Source organism: Alosa sapidissima, chromosome 3 (assembly GCF_018492685.1).
Source record: "Alosa sapidissima isolate fAloSap1 chromosome 3, fAloSap1.pri, whole genome shotgun sequence".
NCBI lineage: Eukaryota > Metazoa > Chordata > Actinopteri > Clupeiformes > Clupeidae > Alosa > Alosa sapidissima.
This window is the reverse complement of record NC_055959.1, coordinates 10,531,959-10,545,709: the sequence shown is the minus strand read 5'-3', so window position 1 is coordinate 10,545,709 and position 13,751 is coordinate 10,531,959. Positions and strand designations below refer to the sequence as shown.

Sequence of the window (13,751 nt, the reverse complement as noted above, 5' to 3'; positions counted from 1 at the left end):
AAATCTGTTACTTCACACTTCCTCTGTGCTGACCAAGTTATTTATACAACAGGCCTCATTTCTGCTTCAACTGAATGCACTATGACAATTTCATTATTGTTTCATGGAAAGGCTCTGCTAAATGAGGGCATAGCCATTTACCCTGAAATGGGAAATTGACTGATTATAGACTGATAGAAATTTTGGTAATGGGTATCTGGGGGGCATTTCAAAACATCTCTGCAATACCCAAGCTAACGAACAAGATAACAGAGACAGAGAAAGAAGGCACAACTGAAACACATGGCCCTGTAAAATAAAAGCCCATGGACATACAGACTAAGAACACACCATTTTGCCTCAAGTCAGGGACGAGTTTGAATCAGAACAAACTGGGTGACTTACAATGTAAAATACTCTTTACAGCTTGAGTGTCTGAGCATAATGTCAATAATGTACCCTAAGATGAAATCAAGCCCTGCTATATTAGAGGTACACTCTAGTTCATAAAGAGTAAAACTTTAACCTATTTAGTAAGGAATTGAATGATAACAGAACTATGCAGTATTTTCTACATGGCACACAGATCGGTAACATTCAGCGTTTCAAAATCTTATGTTTAGTGCTATTTCAAGAATATGTAACTTTACAGTAATTTCTCTAAGTTTATATGCAGCCCATTGGTATGAAATGGGTGCAATACCACACTTTTAACAGACGATGGCAGTGGATACTCCATGCAAGAGAGAATCCCCAAAACACACTCAGCTGATCCAATTTTAGTCATGTTAGGGCATCCTAAGATAACTTGGTTTCATCTGCTAAATGTATGAAAATATCTTTAAGATAAATAGATTTATTGTGCTGAAGATAACTTCCACTTCTTGTTTTAAATTAAATCCATGACCATGGTTATAACAATGTTATGGCAAATGTCAAAGAGTCAAATAGTGATTTACTTAGATGTAGATACAATCTGTGTTATTTCAATGATATACTCCAAGGTTAGGTGGGCCTACCTGTTGAGCGTAGCCTATCTATCCCATCATTAGCGTGGGTGGGTCCGGGACACCAGACATCACGGTTGAGCCCTAGGACCTATGCCCAAATTAGATTACTCTGTTCCTGATTATCTTAATTGTACCGTGAAGGAGAGCCAACATGCGGCACGTTTGCGACTGCTGCCAGCCAATTTGGCATTGCCGTTGAAACTTATGTCATGCTGCTGTGTAATGTGAAATAGCCTTGGCTTGGTTGCTGATCAGCCACTGTGGGAAATCACCTACCTGTAGCAGAATGCTGGCCCTCTTGGTAGAGTTCCAAATGAAAATACACCCAGGATTGGAAAAGACTGGCATCAAATGGAAACAGACACCGGGTAGAGTGGCATGTGTTATTCCCATAGTATGAGTCAGTTTGGATCACGGGGAAGAAACAGAGGCACAAAACAAAGACATGCCAGAGGAGAGCTACACACGATCTCCCTGCAATCGCTGGAAATCGAAGCTTCTTTGATGAAAGGACACTATAAAGCACATTTGTATCACCCTATTTCCAGCCAAATTAAATATGTCTAACTTTAAGTATGTCAAGTCAAGTCAAGTTTATTTATACAGCGCATTTCATACACAGAGGACATTCAATGTGCTTTACATAAACAAAACCAAACAATAATAACAAATAAAAGCATAGAAGGGCAATACAGTCAAAGAATAGTTCAAAAGGTAAAGATCATAATAAAAAGAAAACATAAAACACAAGGTAAAACCATTTAAAAATAGTGAATAAATAGTACGCAAAAACAAAGGCAAAAGTTGGCGTAAAAAAAAAAGCAATACAAGTAATAAAAGACAAAGTAGAATAATTATCAAGGCAGATTCAGAATTTGTAACTCTGCGCAGTTAGCAGAATCTGAGAACAGGTCTTAAGTCTAGATTTAAAACTGGCTACAGTTGGGGCCTTTTTGATGTCATCCGAAAGTTGGTTCCAGAGCTGAGCCGCATAGCAGCTAAAAGCTGCTACACCATGTTTAGTTCTAACAGTAGGTTTTACCACCTGGGACCTGAGAGGACGAGAAGGTGTGCTGAAGCATTTCTGATAGGTATTTAGGTCCTGCTCCATTTACTGATTTATAAAGTAATAGTGCTTTAAAGTCAATTCTGTGACTTATGGACTAATGTGGTCAGTTCTTTTAGTTTTTGTTAGAATCCTAGCTGCTGCATTTTGTATCACCTGAAGCTGTTTAATCATCTTTTTAGGAAGGCCTGTGAACAGTCCATTGCTGTAATCAATCCTGCTGGAGATACAATGCATGAATGAGTTTTTCTAAGTCATGTTTTGACATCAGCCCTCTGAGTCAATATTTTTGAGGTGGTAAAAAGCTGATTTAGTTATCGCTTTCATGTGGCTGTTGAAATTCAGATCACTGTCAATTAATACACCAAGATTTTTAACAGTATTAACAGGCAACCCTAAGTCTTTCCTCCTTTTTACCAAATAATATTACTTCAGTTTTTTCTTTGTTCAGCTGAAGACATTTTTGAGACATCCAGGTGTTGATTTGTCTTATGTGTCTTCACATTTGTTTTAGATAAATAGATAGATAGATAGATAGATAGATAGATAAATAGATAGATAGATAGATAGATAGATAGATAGATGGATAGATAGATACTTTATTGATCCCCAGGGGAAATTCAAGGTCTCAGTAGCATACAGACATCACACAAACATTCACTAACAGCAGAAAAAAAGTATATAATATAAAAAACACAACTAAGCAATAAGGACAGTAGAAGATAAAGAATATACTAAATATACTTATATACTAAAATACAAATTATTCTAAATAACACTTAATCTAAATCAATTCTAAAAACAGTATCCACATAGTGGGCGCTTGCAATGAATGAGGCAGGGACTGAGCCTGTGATTCTCTGTGCATAGTAAGGTAAGGTGCTCTGTGTGAGTGAGTGTCATGGTGATGGTGCAAATGAGTAAGTCCAACAGTGCAACAGTGCAAGAATAAAGTCTAGAGACCAGCATAAAATAAATATGGACATATCAGCGAGTAGGCAAGGTAATATAAAAAAAGAAAACTATAGAAAAAACTATATCTATATCTCTATATCTCTCTCTATATATATATATATATATAAGAAAAGGTATAAGTGTGGCCACAATTTGGCTGTGGCATGGAGGGAGGGGTTATGCATATGTGCTAATATACCACGCAAACAGTGAGGCAGAAAGACAGTGGTAAAAAGTGGCTAGTGGACAGACAGTATCCAAGCATGGAGGGGGTGAAGAGGCAGACAGACTATGCAGAGAAGTCTATCTCTCCTCTTCCCTTCAGTGAAGCATTGAACAGTTCAATGGCTGTATTTATTAATATTTAGGAGTGTTTCCAAGCTTTTGATTGGTAGTGTATGGTCAGGTGTAGTTTTGAATGATTCTGGCTTAACCTATATTTTGATTGAAGGCGGTAGGCAGCCACCTGTTGGGCTTATGTTAATAATAGCTGGTCTTGTCTTGGTTCCAGTGCAGGTTATCTGGTGCTCCCAGTAAGGGGTCAGAGGAGTCAAATGTAACTGATAACCTAAAACAGGTAAAGTGTATGTGCTTGTCACGCTGTGCTATGAGATCTACAGATATACTGCAATGGCCATCTGCTCCATTCGCCGTTCTGAAGTAGATTCCTCATGACAGGTGGAGAGGAACTCACAGGATTAGTGGTTGTGACCTAGACTCTTCCCCACTGTCTGACACAGATTGATAGCCAACTATATAACTGAGCTCTGGTCAGGCTTCTATCAGAATGCAAAATAAATAAATAAAAATAAATACATATTTTGTTTTCTCGATATTTTATTGTAATGTAATGTGGGATAGAAAAATACAATTGTGTGCGCTTGGACAAAGATGTACACAACAAAATGTGAAGCTATGGCTATGTATAGGCCTAAATAAATAAGTCCAATACAATACAGAGTACAATACAATAAAAAATAAGCCTAATAGCTACAAATTAAAGAATTAAGCCTAATAGCTACAAAAAAAAAAAGAAAAAAACCCTAAAAAAGCTCAAACAAAATAGAATGTTGGTGGTTGTCACGCCAGTTACTTTGCCCATTATTACATCATTAGTGGAGCTGCTTGGGCTGAAATATTTCCATTTCTAGTCAGTAGTAGGCTACGCTGCTCTTCCAACAACTAGCTACCTTGCTGCCAGCCGGACCATTTTTACATCATGTCAAGTTTAAAAATCTTCTCTTCAAGAACCAGGGTAGGCTCAATTTATTGGAAAATTGGCTTTGAATGCTGTGTAGCCTAAACACTCACAACTGGCATCATGCTACCCGACAAGTGTTGAAATGCAGCAAACAGTTAGGCCTAAATTATAATCCTGCAGTGAAAAAGTGCCTTGTAGGCAGGGGTGATTCTAGACCTAGAGCTTTGCTGGGGCAAAGGCCCCCAAATCCCAATACAAAAAAAAAAAAATGCGCGCAATATGAAATAAATGGCTAGCCTACGGGTACCCTGCCTGGTACTTGACTGCCCGGCCTGTGCTCTTTCTCCCCTCTCTTCTTCTTCTCTTCGACCTTCTTCTCCTCCTCCTCCTCCTCCTCCAGCACTCTCTCCCTCAATTGTTGTAGCAGCCACTATCCAGCAACATCCAAACACATAGGCATAAGTAGGCCTATACTCACTGCAGTCAAAATTGAGATAAACTTCCCTCCCAGGCAAGGGTCCTATAGTCATCCTGGCAATACTGCAGTTCTTTGTAGCTTAAATAGCCTACTAAAGCCTTCATACTGACTTTTGGGGATAATTTGCAAATATCTGTGTAGATTGTTATAGGCTACATTTGCAAATGCAGCAAACTTATTTAAGTTTGCCATTAAACCATTGATCAAATCACAGCACTGGCTATTAGCAGCATAAATGTTAATGTTACCATTAATGTGGGCAATTATCATACCTTCCTCGTCCTCCTCATCTCTCCTCACTGTTCCTCTCCCTCTGCCTCTGTTCAGGAAGAATTTTATGATGCCCATCTCTGAATAGTTTATCAGAAGGCTATGTTTAGTTTTACAGTAGGACAGCTTCACAAACAGTATAGGCTACGTTTACAGGACTCTCTCTACAGTATACGTATCATTATTAATTGTCCGCATGTGTGCATGCATCCTACGCATGGTGTGAGTGTGTGTGAGGGAGATAGCACAAGCTGGTAAACTGTTGCTAAATTTAGGCTACAATGACGCTAAGCATTGAAAAACAGATGCTAATTATGTGGGCAACATTCTCTAACAGCGATCAACTTGTCAATTTTTCTGTCAAACAAGTTGTGAATTTGTTGTAACATTAAAACAGGGGACAACTTACTCTGTGCTCAAAGTGATGTGACAGCTCCAGCAGTTTCCACTGTGTATGTATGTGTACAACGAAACACTCGAAAGAATCATGTGAACGATTTTCATTGGTTGTTGCTTTCAATCTTACCCAGCTACAGAGGTGCTATTTCCTGATTGGCTATTATGGCCCCTTTCTTTTTTTTATTGGCTGGTAAGTGACAGGCTCGAGTCATGACTAAAGCAGGCACGGAGATGAGCTCATGAATGCCGTTTCCAGCTAGAGTATGGAGCTAAATTTGTCTCAATAATATTTGTATATGCGCAGAGGGGGATCCACAAATATTTCTTGATTTGCATGTGTGTTTTGATATCTACAAATAAAAAAATCATTTTTGTAACTCGTATATTGATTTTTACAAATATAGATGCATTTGTAAATAAAATGCCATTTGTAAAACCGAAAATTCAATTTGTGAAATGTGATCCTGCATTTGTGGATCACCAGCACACGCATTCTTCGCTTTCCAAAGTTACGTGTTTTTGAGACGTTCTTCACATGAAAGTCACACAAATCCACACGTAAATAGGCCTACTTTAATTCACCGGCACACAGAAATCGCAATCCAGTAGATGGCGACATCCACAAATATTTCTTGACTTGCATTCGTGTTTTGACATCCACAAATAAAAGATTCATATTTGTAACTTGTAAATTGGTTTTCACAATTGTAGATGTGTATTTGTAAATGAAATGGCATTTGTAAAACTGAAAATTGCCTTTGTGAAATCTAATTTTGCATTTGTGGATCACCAGCACACACAGTTTTCGTTTTCGCATTTGTGAATCAGCATTTGTGGATCACGTATTTTTGAGACAAACTTTGCGGCAGAGAAGCCACCCAGATCCACAAGTAGCCTGCTGACACTTTCTAATCCAGTAGATGGCAGTGTTGTTCTATGGGACTCATAACCAAAGATTCTTTGCTCATAACACACAGCTAGCGAACCTAGTTCTTAAAGGAATTATCCAGAGTAAAATGCACTTTCGATCAATGTACGGATGATTGGGAGTACATACGTTGAGTTGACATCAAAATCATGTCATTCGGATGTGTTTTGAGAAAGTTCGATTTGACCGTTTTTAGTCAAAACTCGTTAGTCTGGAAGTGACCAGGGCATGTCATTTCGCCGCTACAAAACGCTATTTTTATACCTCTTCTACAGTTCCAAACAACCTTACACTTATGTGGTAGTGAGTAGAGGGTCCCTAAAGCCAAACCGAAGTATTCCGAGGTCTTTATGTGGTCGGATAGAGAGTCCAGAATGAATTTCATCAAGCCAATACCTTTCCGGAAATGTTGCTGCTGCAGCTGGCATCTTTAGGGGAAAGTCCGTAGGAGTCGATTGCATCACGTCGTTGCACGACATCACGTCACGTGACATTTCAAAATTCCAAAAGACAGTTCAGTCAATTAAATCTTTTGGAAAAACTTTGGAAAGCGAAGAATGCGTGTGCTGGTGATCCACAAATGCAGAATCACATTTCACAAATGAAATTTTTGGTTTTACAAATGGCATTTTATTTACAAATGCACATCTATATTTGTAAAAATCAATATACGAGTTACAAATATGATTTTTTTATTTGTAGATATCAAAACACACATGCAAATCAAGAAATATTTGTGGATCCCCATCTGCGCATATACAAATATTATTGAGACAAATTTAGCTCCATATGAGAGCAGCGCTAGAATTTTATTGGGGCACTGGAGACTTTTACTAAGGCACGTGCCCCAGTGAATAAGGTCTAGTGACGCCCCTGCTTGTAGGCCTGTTCGAAGATGGTACAGTAGGCCTATGTCAGCAATATCCAACCCTGCTCCTTGTTAGGTTAGCTCAGCTCATGGCCGTGTGTAAGATCATTGTCTACTGTAGGAATCTGTAATGGTTGTGAAACTCAGTGTAAGAATGCAATGCTTCAACAGAATCCAGCTTTGGTGGAAGTGGATGAAAAAGATTCAGATGTTGATATTGGAAAAGCACTGTCAGTAAGTGAAACAGTAGGCTATAAGATCGATTTTTTAAGGAACATTTTGAAAGCCTAGGCCTAGCCTACTCCTTATAAACTCAAATGTAATGTCATGAATATGTAGCCTATTATAGGTCCGTTTTTATAGTATTCTTTCAACTATGACCACAGTAGGCTACTGTGTGTGATGATCACACTAAATTCAACTGGCAAATGTTTATGATAAAGTCCGTTTTGAAAATGTCAAATATTTATTTTGATCATGTTTTTTCCACAGAACCTCGGCCTGGTTGATCTGCATGGAGCGCAAACGGCAAGTAGAGCATTTACAAGTGTTCTCTGTCTAGACAAGTGTGCCTCACTGAGACAGTGTACATAATACTACACACATAACGGACACCTTCAGAGAATTGCGCATGAACAAGCCGAGTAGCCTAATTAACCTGAAAGCTGTCTTGAGGGCGTTTGCATTAGAAACCACGGCATGTGAGTCAGCAGTGGCCAGCTGACCTGACGAGGTCGAGTGACAGATTGCTCTACCACACTGATCCTCGCGGATTACCATCCGTTCCACTGCAAGACTACGCTAAACATTATAGGAATGGCCAGGGAGCCTAGAGGCGTGACGTTGGGAAGTAACGTTAGAGAGAACCATCTGCCAAATGGGCCTACAGTAGCTGCTCTGGTTGAAGACAGTGCGTCAGGGCACTCACATGAGCTGATAAGCACCCCAGGACAATGACATGTCCACATGCCATTTATGGCTGTGTCGCCCCAGTTTGTGGATGCTTATGAGGACAAGAGGTCATAGCCTATTTTAATTGGATTTGCTGGATCCAGCTGTATCTAGGAATCCATATGTAGTATGGAGGTTTCAGATCTTTCTTCAGAACCCACTGGTTGTAAATGTTGTATTGAGAGTTGCTGGTGCAATGTTGATATGTAGTGGCCGGTGGTAGTGTAGTGGTTAAGGAGCTGGGCTAGCGTTCAGTAGCCTGAAAGATGTCGGTTCAATTTCCAGCTTCCACCATTGTGCCCTTGAGCAAGGCACTTAACCCCAAGTTGCTCCGGGGACAATGTGATCCCTTGTAATATACTGTAGCTGACATATGTAAGTCACTTTGGTCAAGAAGTGTCTGCTAAATGTAATGTAATGTAGTGTCAGGCTCATATCTTTCTGAGTCTCCCTGATTAGTCTCTGATTAGATATACAGAGCCATCTATAGACAACCTTCTCTATGTCTACGAATTAAATCTACTTACTTATATTGCAGCCTACAATTTATGTATTCTATTGTGCATTTAACTCACTATTCAGTCTCATTGAGAAATGCTGGTCAGCATTTGCAATCTAGGTAAAATGAGACTCTCTCCCCTTCAGTGATCCGCATTAAAATGGTCAAATTCCTTGCAATTAGATATTCACCAGAGCAAGAATAACTCATGGTTATTTTACCTTTTGATTACAAATGTGTGTTTTCAAACATAATGTGTTGAAATGTCTTACATGTGTGCCTTGGACACCTATAGTTTTGTTTACTAGGCCAGCATGGAGAGGTTCAGATGTTTACATGTGGCACATGTCCAACCTTGACTGACTGATCCAATTTAGAGATCACTGCATCAAAAATTAGACTAGCCTCTGTTTCCCAACAAGTGAGGGAGGGGACCAGCTTAGACAAACGCTAATCAGAGGGCTATAAAGCCCTGAGCACTGCACTCTCAGACCGATAGCAATCTGAGCTGCAAGCTACTGAGATCTATCAGTTCAGAGCTACACTCAACCAAACACGGCCGCAAACATGGTCCTGGATAATTCTGAGTATGACTCAGTTTTCGAGATTGAGGTCGCTGTGAGTATGAAAAAAGCTCTACTCGTGTCTTATGCTAGGTAGCCATATTCGTAAGCACTGCGGTGCTTTTGCTATGAGGTAGTTTAGTTTATGATGCCAAACATCAAGGAATTGTTTTGGTTTGCATCTTGAGGTGTACTTGGAAAGTAGATAGTAATCATTGTTACAGTATCAATCCAATATTCCAAAATATTTGGTAGCATCTCGATAGATAGTGTTTGTGCCATGGGTTTATTACAGTTTTTGTGATAAGTGGAAACTGAGTTGAGCAAGAGTTTGTATTCATGCATGGCATGCATATGTTACGGGAGGGACTCCTTAGCAGCATTTGTTAGCGTGTGGAGATGGCATTGGTCTCACAGACGTCTGTCCTAACAGGAGGAGGATGTGGAAACTCCATTTGGGAAGGTGCACTGCACCATGAAGGGGACTCCTAAGACCAACAGGCCAGTTCTCATCACCCTACACGACATCGGACTCAACCGTAAGTCTTATACTGTACTGTAGCTGCTGTTAGGTCAGAAGCACTCAGAAGCTTTGTCTTGCATCCTTGCTCTTTTGACAGACCTTATATATTTTTTCACTGTGGGATTATTCCTCTGTTTTTCAGACAAGTCCTGCTTCAACCCCCTCTTCAACCACGAGGACATGATGGAGATCACTAGGCACTTCGCTGTGCTACACATCGATGCACCTGGACAGCATGAGGGAGCCAGCAACCTTCCCACTGGGTGAGCATCCATAACCACTTACGCTAGGTGCCAATGGTCTATGCTGACCTGGGAGATGTAGGTCACTGGGTCAGAGCTATAACAGGTCAGACTACTAGTCCCTGATCAGCCAGTGGCTTCCAGAGAGCAAGCTGTTCAATGTCTGCTGGAGGGGGTTGATTGGGGGGGTGCAGCGTCTGTTGTTGTAATCCAGCTTTACTGAGTCTTGAAGGTGAGCCACTTTAAGCAGCAACACCTGGGAGGCCAGAGCATTAGGCTGGCAATGGCATACAACAGCATTAGCCTGAGTTGGCTGGAGTTAGCAAGCCATTCCATACGCTATTCATTAGCAGAATTGTTAACCTCCTTAAAAGCTAGCACACTACTAGTCCCTGATAAGCACAGTCTGTCTCAAAAGAAAACAAACTCCAGGGATCTCTGCATCTTTGGGCTTATGACTGAATGAGTGTCTAGAACAGATTTACACAGAGGGCAGGTTACAACGTCATAATAAGAAGTGATAAACTTTATTGATACATTTTTGGTGTGAAAGAGTCCGAGATCATGCCCAGAAAGTTTTTTGTTCTGGAAATGAATCTGGTTTTGCTTTATTTTACTGCAGGTACACTTATCCCTCCATGGAGCAGCTGTCTGAGGCTATTCCCACTGTTCTCAAGCACTATGGGTGGGTGGCACAAATGCAAAGCATTTCTGCAAATTAGAACCTCTGATTCTTCATTAAGGCAATTTTCTAAAACAGCACTTTCTGTTTACAGCATAAGGAGCACCATCGGGCTGTCCACTGGAGCAGGTGCCTTCATCATGACCCACTTTGCTGTGAGTGGTCAATTTGTTTATTTATTCTGTGAGGTTATTGCATGCAGCCATGATAAAACCAGGATTAGAAGCTGTTGCCTCAATACTAGTAGCATAATCCTGCTTATTATTATTGACAGGATGTAAGTCTGTGGAATGTTCTTAATTTGACAATGTGGTTGGATGCTGAATGTACTGATTTAGTGTTAAGTGTGAAAGTTTGTCTTTGTCTCTTTGCAATCTGAGTGTAGAAACCAAAGACCGTAGAGAATAATAGTCTTACAAACTACTATTGTATGTGTAACTATAGTATTACTGTGTACTTAATGAATGTTCCGTACTCTCTGACCACAGCTTAACCACCCTGACATGGTGGAGGGCCTGATCCTGATCAACATTAACGCACAGTCTGAAAGTTGGGTGGACTGGGCAGCACACAAGGTGTGTGTACTCTAGTAGTGGATGTATATTTGAAGGATTACGTGTAGAGTTGGCTGTGTTTTTGTTTCGTGCTTAGCTGGAACATGTATTGGTCACTCCCTTTAGTGACCTTTGGTGTGAGCTTTGTGACCAAGCTTATAGGGACTCGCCGATTTGCATTCTCAGAGGATTAAAGAAATGAGTATACTCTTAAAGCCCCCTTTAATAAGGCCAGGAGTTTGATCAGGGGCTACAATGCATTTTGTCTCGAGCTGGTCCACTGACCTTTGCCTGACGTTGGTCTGTATAGGTGTCCCCTGTGAGCGACGTGATCATCACCCACCTGTTCAGCAAGGTAAGGAGATATGCAGAGCCAACATCACTCTACATTGTGTTGCAAAGTGTTCATATGTTTCATATGTGAAGTGTCCTACTGCCACTGTGTGTTGCATATAGACATTGTCTGAAATGTTCATTGCAGATGGAAATCCAGACCAACCATGACCTTATTGCCACCTACCGCCACCACATTCTCAACGGTGTCAACCAGAGCAACCTGCAGCAGTTTGTCAAGTCCTACAACAGGTAACACAAACACATGCTTCTCTGACAGTCTTAGGGGAGACATACACATACACCATCCCTACCATATACCTTCATTGACTCAGCTCTCAGCTCCATAGAAGTGCCTTTGAGAAGACATTGTGACTGGATAATTAAGTGTGTGAATGTTTGTCTCATGAACTGCCTTCATTCATTCTTTTTTCCAGCCGGAGAGCCTTGGACATTGAGAGGCCCATCCAGGGAGGAAACATCAATGTCAGAACTCTGAAGTATGTATACAATTATCCTGCGTGTTTGATTTTGTTCTCAAATGATGGTCTTATTTGAATGGGAGAGTAGATGTTTTGACACGTTCTGTTATTATTTATCAGGTGCCCTTCCCTTCTGGTGGTTGGAGATAGCGCCCCTGCAGTGGAGGCTGTGGTAAGTGTCAGAAGTGATTCATCTAAATGTGAACCTGAATATCCTCAGTTTATACTGCAATCAATATCCAGAGCCCAGTTAAAACTAAATATATGTTACTAAGTAGCAGCCTTAAGATTAGGCTGATGTTATGCTCAAATTAACCCTTCTGGGTTTTCATCTCAGGTGGACTGCAACTCCAAACTGAACCCAACTAAGACCACCTTGCTCAAGGTCAGTGGTCTGTGGTTTATTTAGTGAATTAGGAACAGTTGGAACATAGAATGTTCTGTGTTTTATTTGGTGAATTAGGAACAATTGGAACATAGAATGTTCTGTGTCATCTAAACATTTTTTCATCATCTGTGTTGTTTTGTGTTTACCCAGATGGCAGACTGTGGAGGCCTGCCTCAGGTTGATCAGGTGAGCATCCTCATTTCTTTCTCTCTCTCACACACACTTATGCACACACACACACACACACACACACACACACACACACACACACACAAGCTGTCAGCCGATGTAGTCATACTTGTGTCTGTTTGTCCTAGCCTGGGAAACTCGCCGAGGCCATCAAGTACTTCATCCAGGGCCAGGGCTACAGTAAGTCAGCGCTCCACACTCTTGTTTTATCAGAGGTTCTGTTAGAATATGAGATTAAGATTAAGAGATAAGGGAATTATGTATCTCAAACTCTAACACACATTTCATGGTTACAGTCGTGGCTGTGGTTCTAGGCGGACTTTTAAAGTAGCCACATAGCCTACACAAAAAAAGACTAAATATGTTTTAACAGAATACTAACACTAGCAAATCATCCTAATAACAATAACCATGAACATATAGCCGTGACTCTGTAAGGAGAATTAATAAGTTACTTCAGTTACATGTTGGCACTGAGGAAGTGTTTGTGCTTATTCCCTGTCCCTCTCTGTCCTCCTCTCAGTGGCGTCGGCCAGCATGACCCGTCTGGTCCGCTCACGCACCTCCTCCGGCACCAGCATCGCCTCCATGGACGGCAGCCGCAGCCGTTCCCAGAGCAGCCGCAGCCACACCAATGTCGAGCAGCGCGGCCGGTCGCACACCGACGTCTCCATGGACAGCGCCGAGCCCGTCCTCCCAGGGCCCAACAGGACGGAGGTGTCCTGCTAAACTGCCCGACTGGGTCCCGTTTGCCTACGACGCTGCTGCTGCTTGTATGTCTGAAAATAAAAAGGCCCTGCTTCTGTGACACAGAGACCCATATGCTGCTCTTCCTACTGACCTGATTAATCCCTCCATGTATTTCTGTAGTGCCAGGGCAACGATGGCTTATGATGGGCTTGTGCCGAGGATGCTAAGGGCATATGCTCAAGCCTCCTGAGCTGGGGTTCCCACATTTGGGGTTTGTCTAACTCCAGGAAAACTCCCCTCACTTACTGGTGATGGGGTCAAGATGTGTCCCTGATATCACATGATGGGACACTAAGAACAAGTGACACCCAATAGTTGAAGGTGCATTTACAGATAGATAGTTAGATGTATGCAAAATGGTCCCTTTTCTTGCACTTTGCTTTAACACTGTGAAGCAGCTTTTAACCACAGGGTATGTACAGTTTCTCTAATGTCCTAGTTT

The 13,751-nt window shown here is 41.2% G+C and overlaps 1 protein-coding gene across 2 annotated transcripts; it reads left to right on the top strand.

Moving 5' to 3' along the window:
• Nucleotides 1-4,125: 4,125 nt before the first annotated feature.
• On the top strand, nucleotides 4,126-13,367 carry ndrg1b (N-myc downstream regulated 1b). 2 transcript variants are annotated; one of them, XM_042085963.1, is made up of 16 exons: nucleotides 4,126-4,264; nucleotides 7,325-7,387; nucleotides 7,646-7,681; nucleotides 9,600-9,705; nucleotides 9,832-9,952; nucleotides 10,554-10,616; nucleotides 10,708-10,768; nucleotides 11,102-11,188; nucleotides 11,478-11,522; nucleotides 11,649-11,752; nucleotides 11,938-12,000; nucleotides 12,103-12,154; nucleotides 12,320-12,367; nucleotides 12,521-12,556; nucleotides 12,688-12,739; nucleotides 13,083-13,367. In XM_042085963.1, the coding sequence occupies exons 1-16, from the start codon at nucleotides 4,229-4,231 to the stop codon at nucleotides 13,286-13,288; spliced, it is 1,179 nt and encodes a 392-aa protein (XP_041941897.1). In that variant the 5' UTR covers nucleotides 4,126-4,228; the 3' UTR covers nucleotides 13,289-13,367. The 2 variants fall into 2 exon arrangements, with proteins under 2 accessions (XP_041941897.1, XP_041941898.1); XM_042085964.1 differs by lacking the exons at nucleotides 4,126-4,264; nucleotides 7,325-7,387; nucleotides 7,646-7,681 and adding an exon at nucleotides 9,100-9,221.
• Nucleotides 13,368-13,751: the final 384 nt, after the last annotated feature.

Coding starts and splice junctions, on each gene's coding strand:
- ndrg1b (XM_042085963.1), top strand. CDS start 4,229: ATGTCAAGTTTAAAAATCTTCTCTTCAAGAACCAGG. Junction 4,265..7,324: donor TCTTCTCTTCAAGAACCAGG/GTAGGCTCAATT, acceptor ATGCTTCAACAG/AATCCAGCTTTGGTGGAAGT. Junction 12,155..12,319: donor CCCCTGCAGTGGAGGCTGTG/GTAAGTGTCAGA, acceptor TTTTCATCTCAG/GTGGACTGCAACTCCAAACT.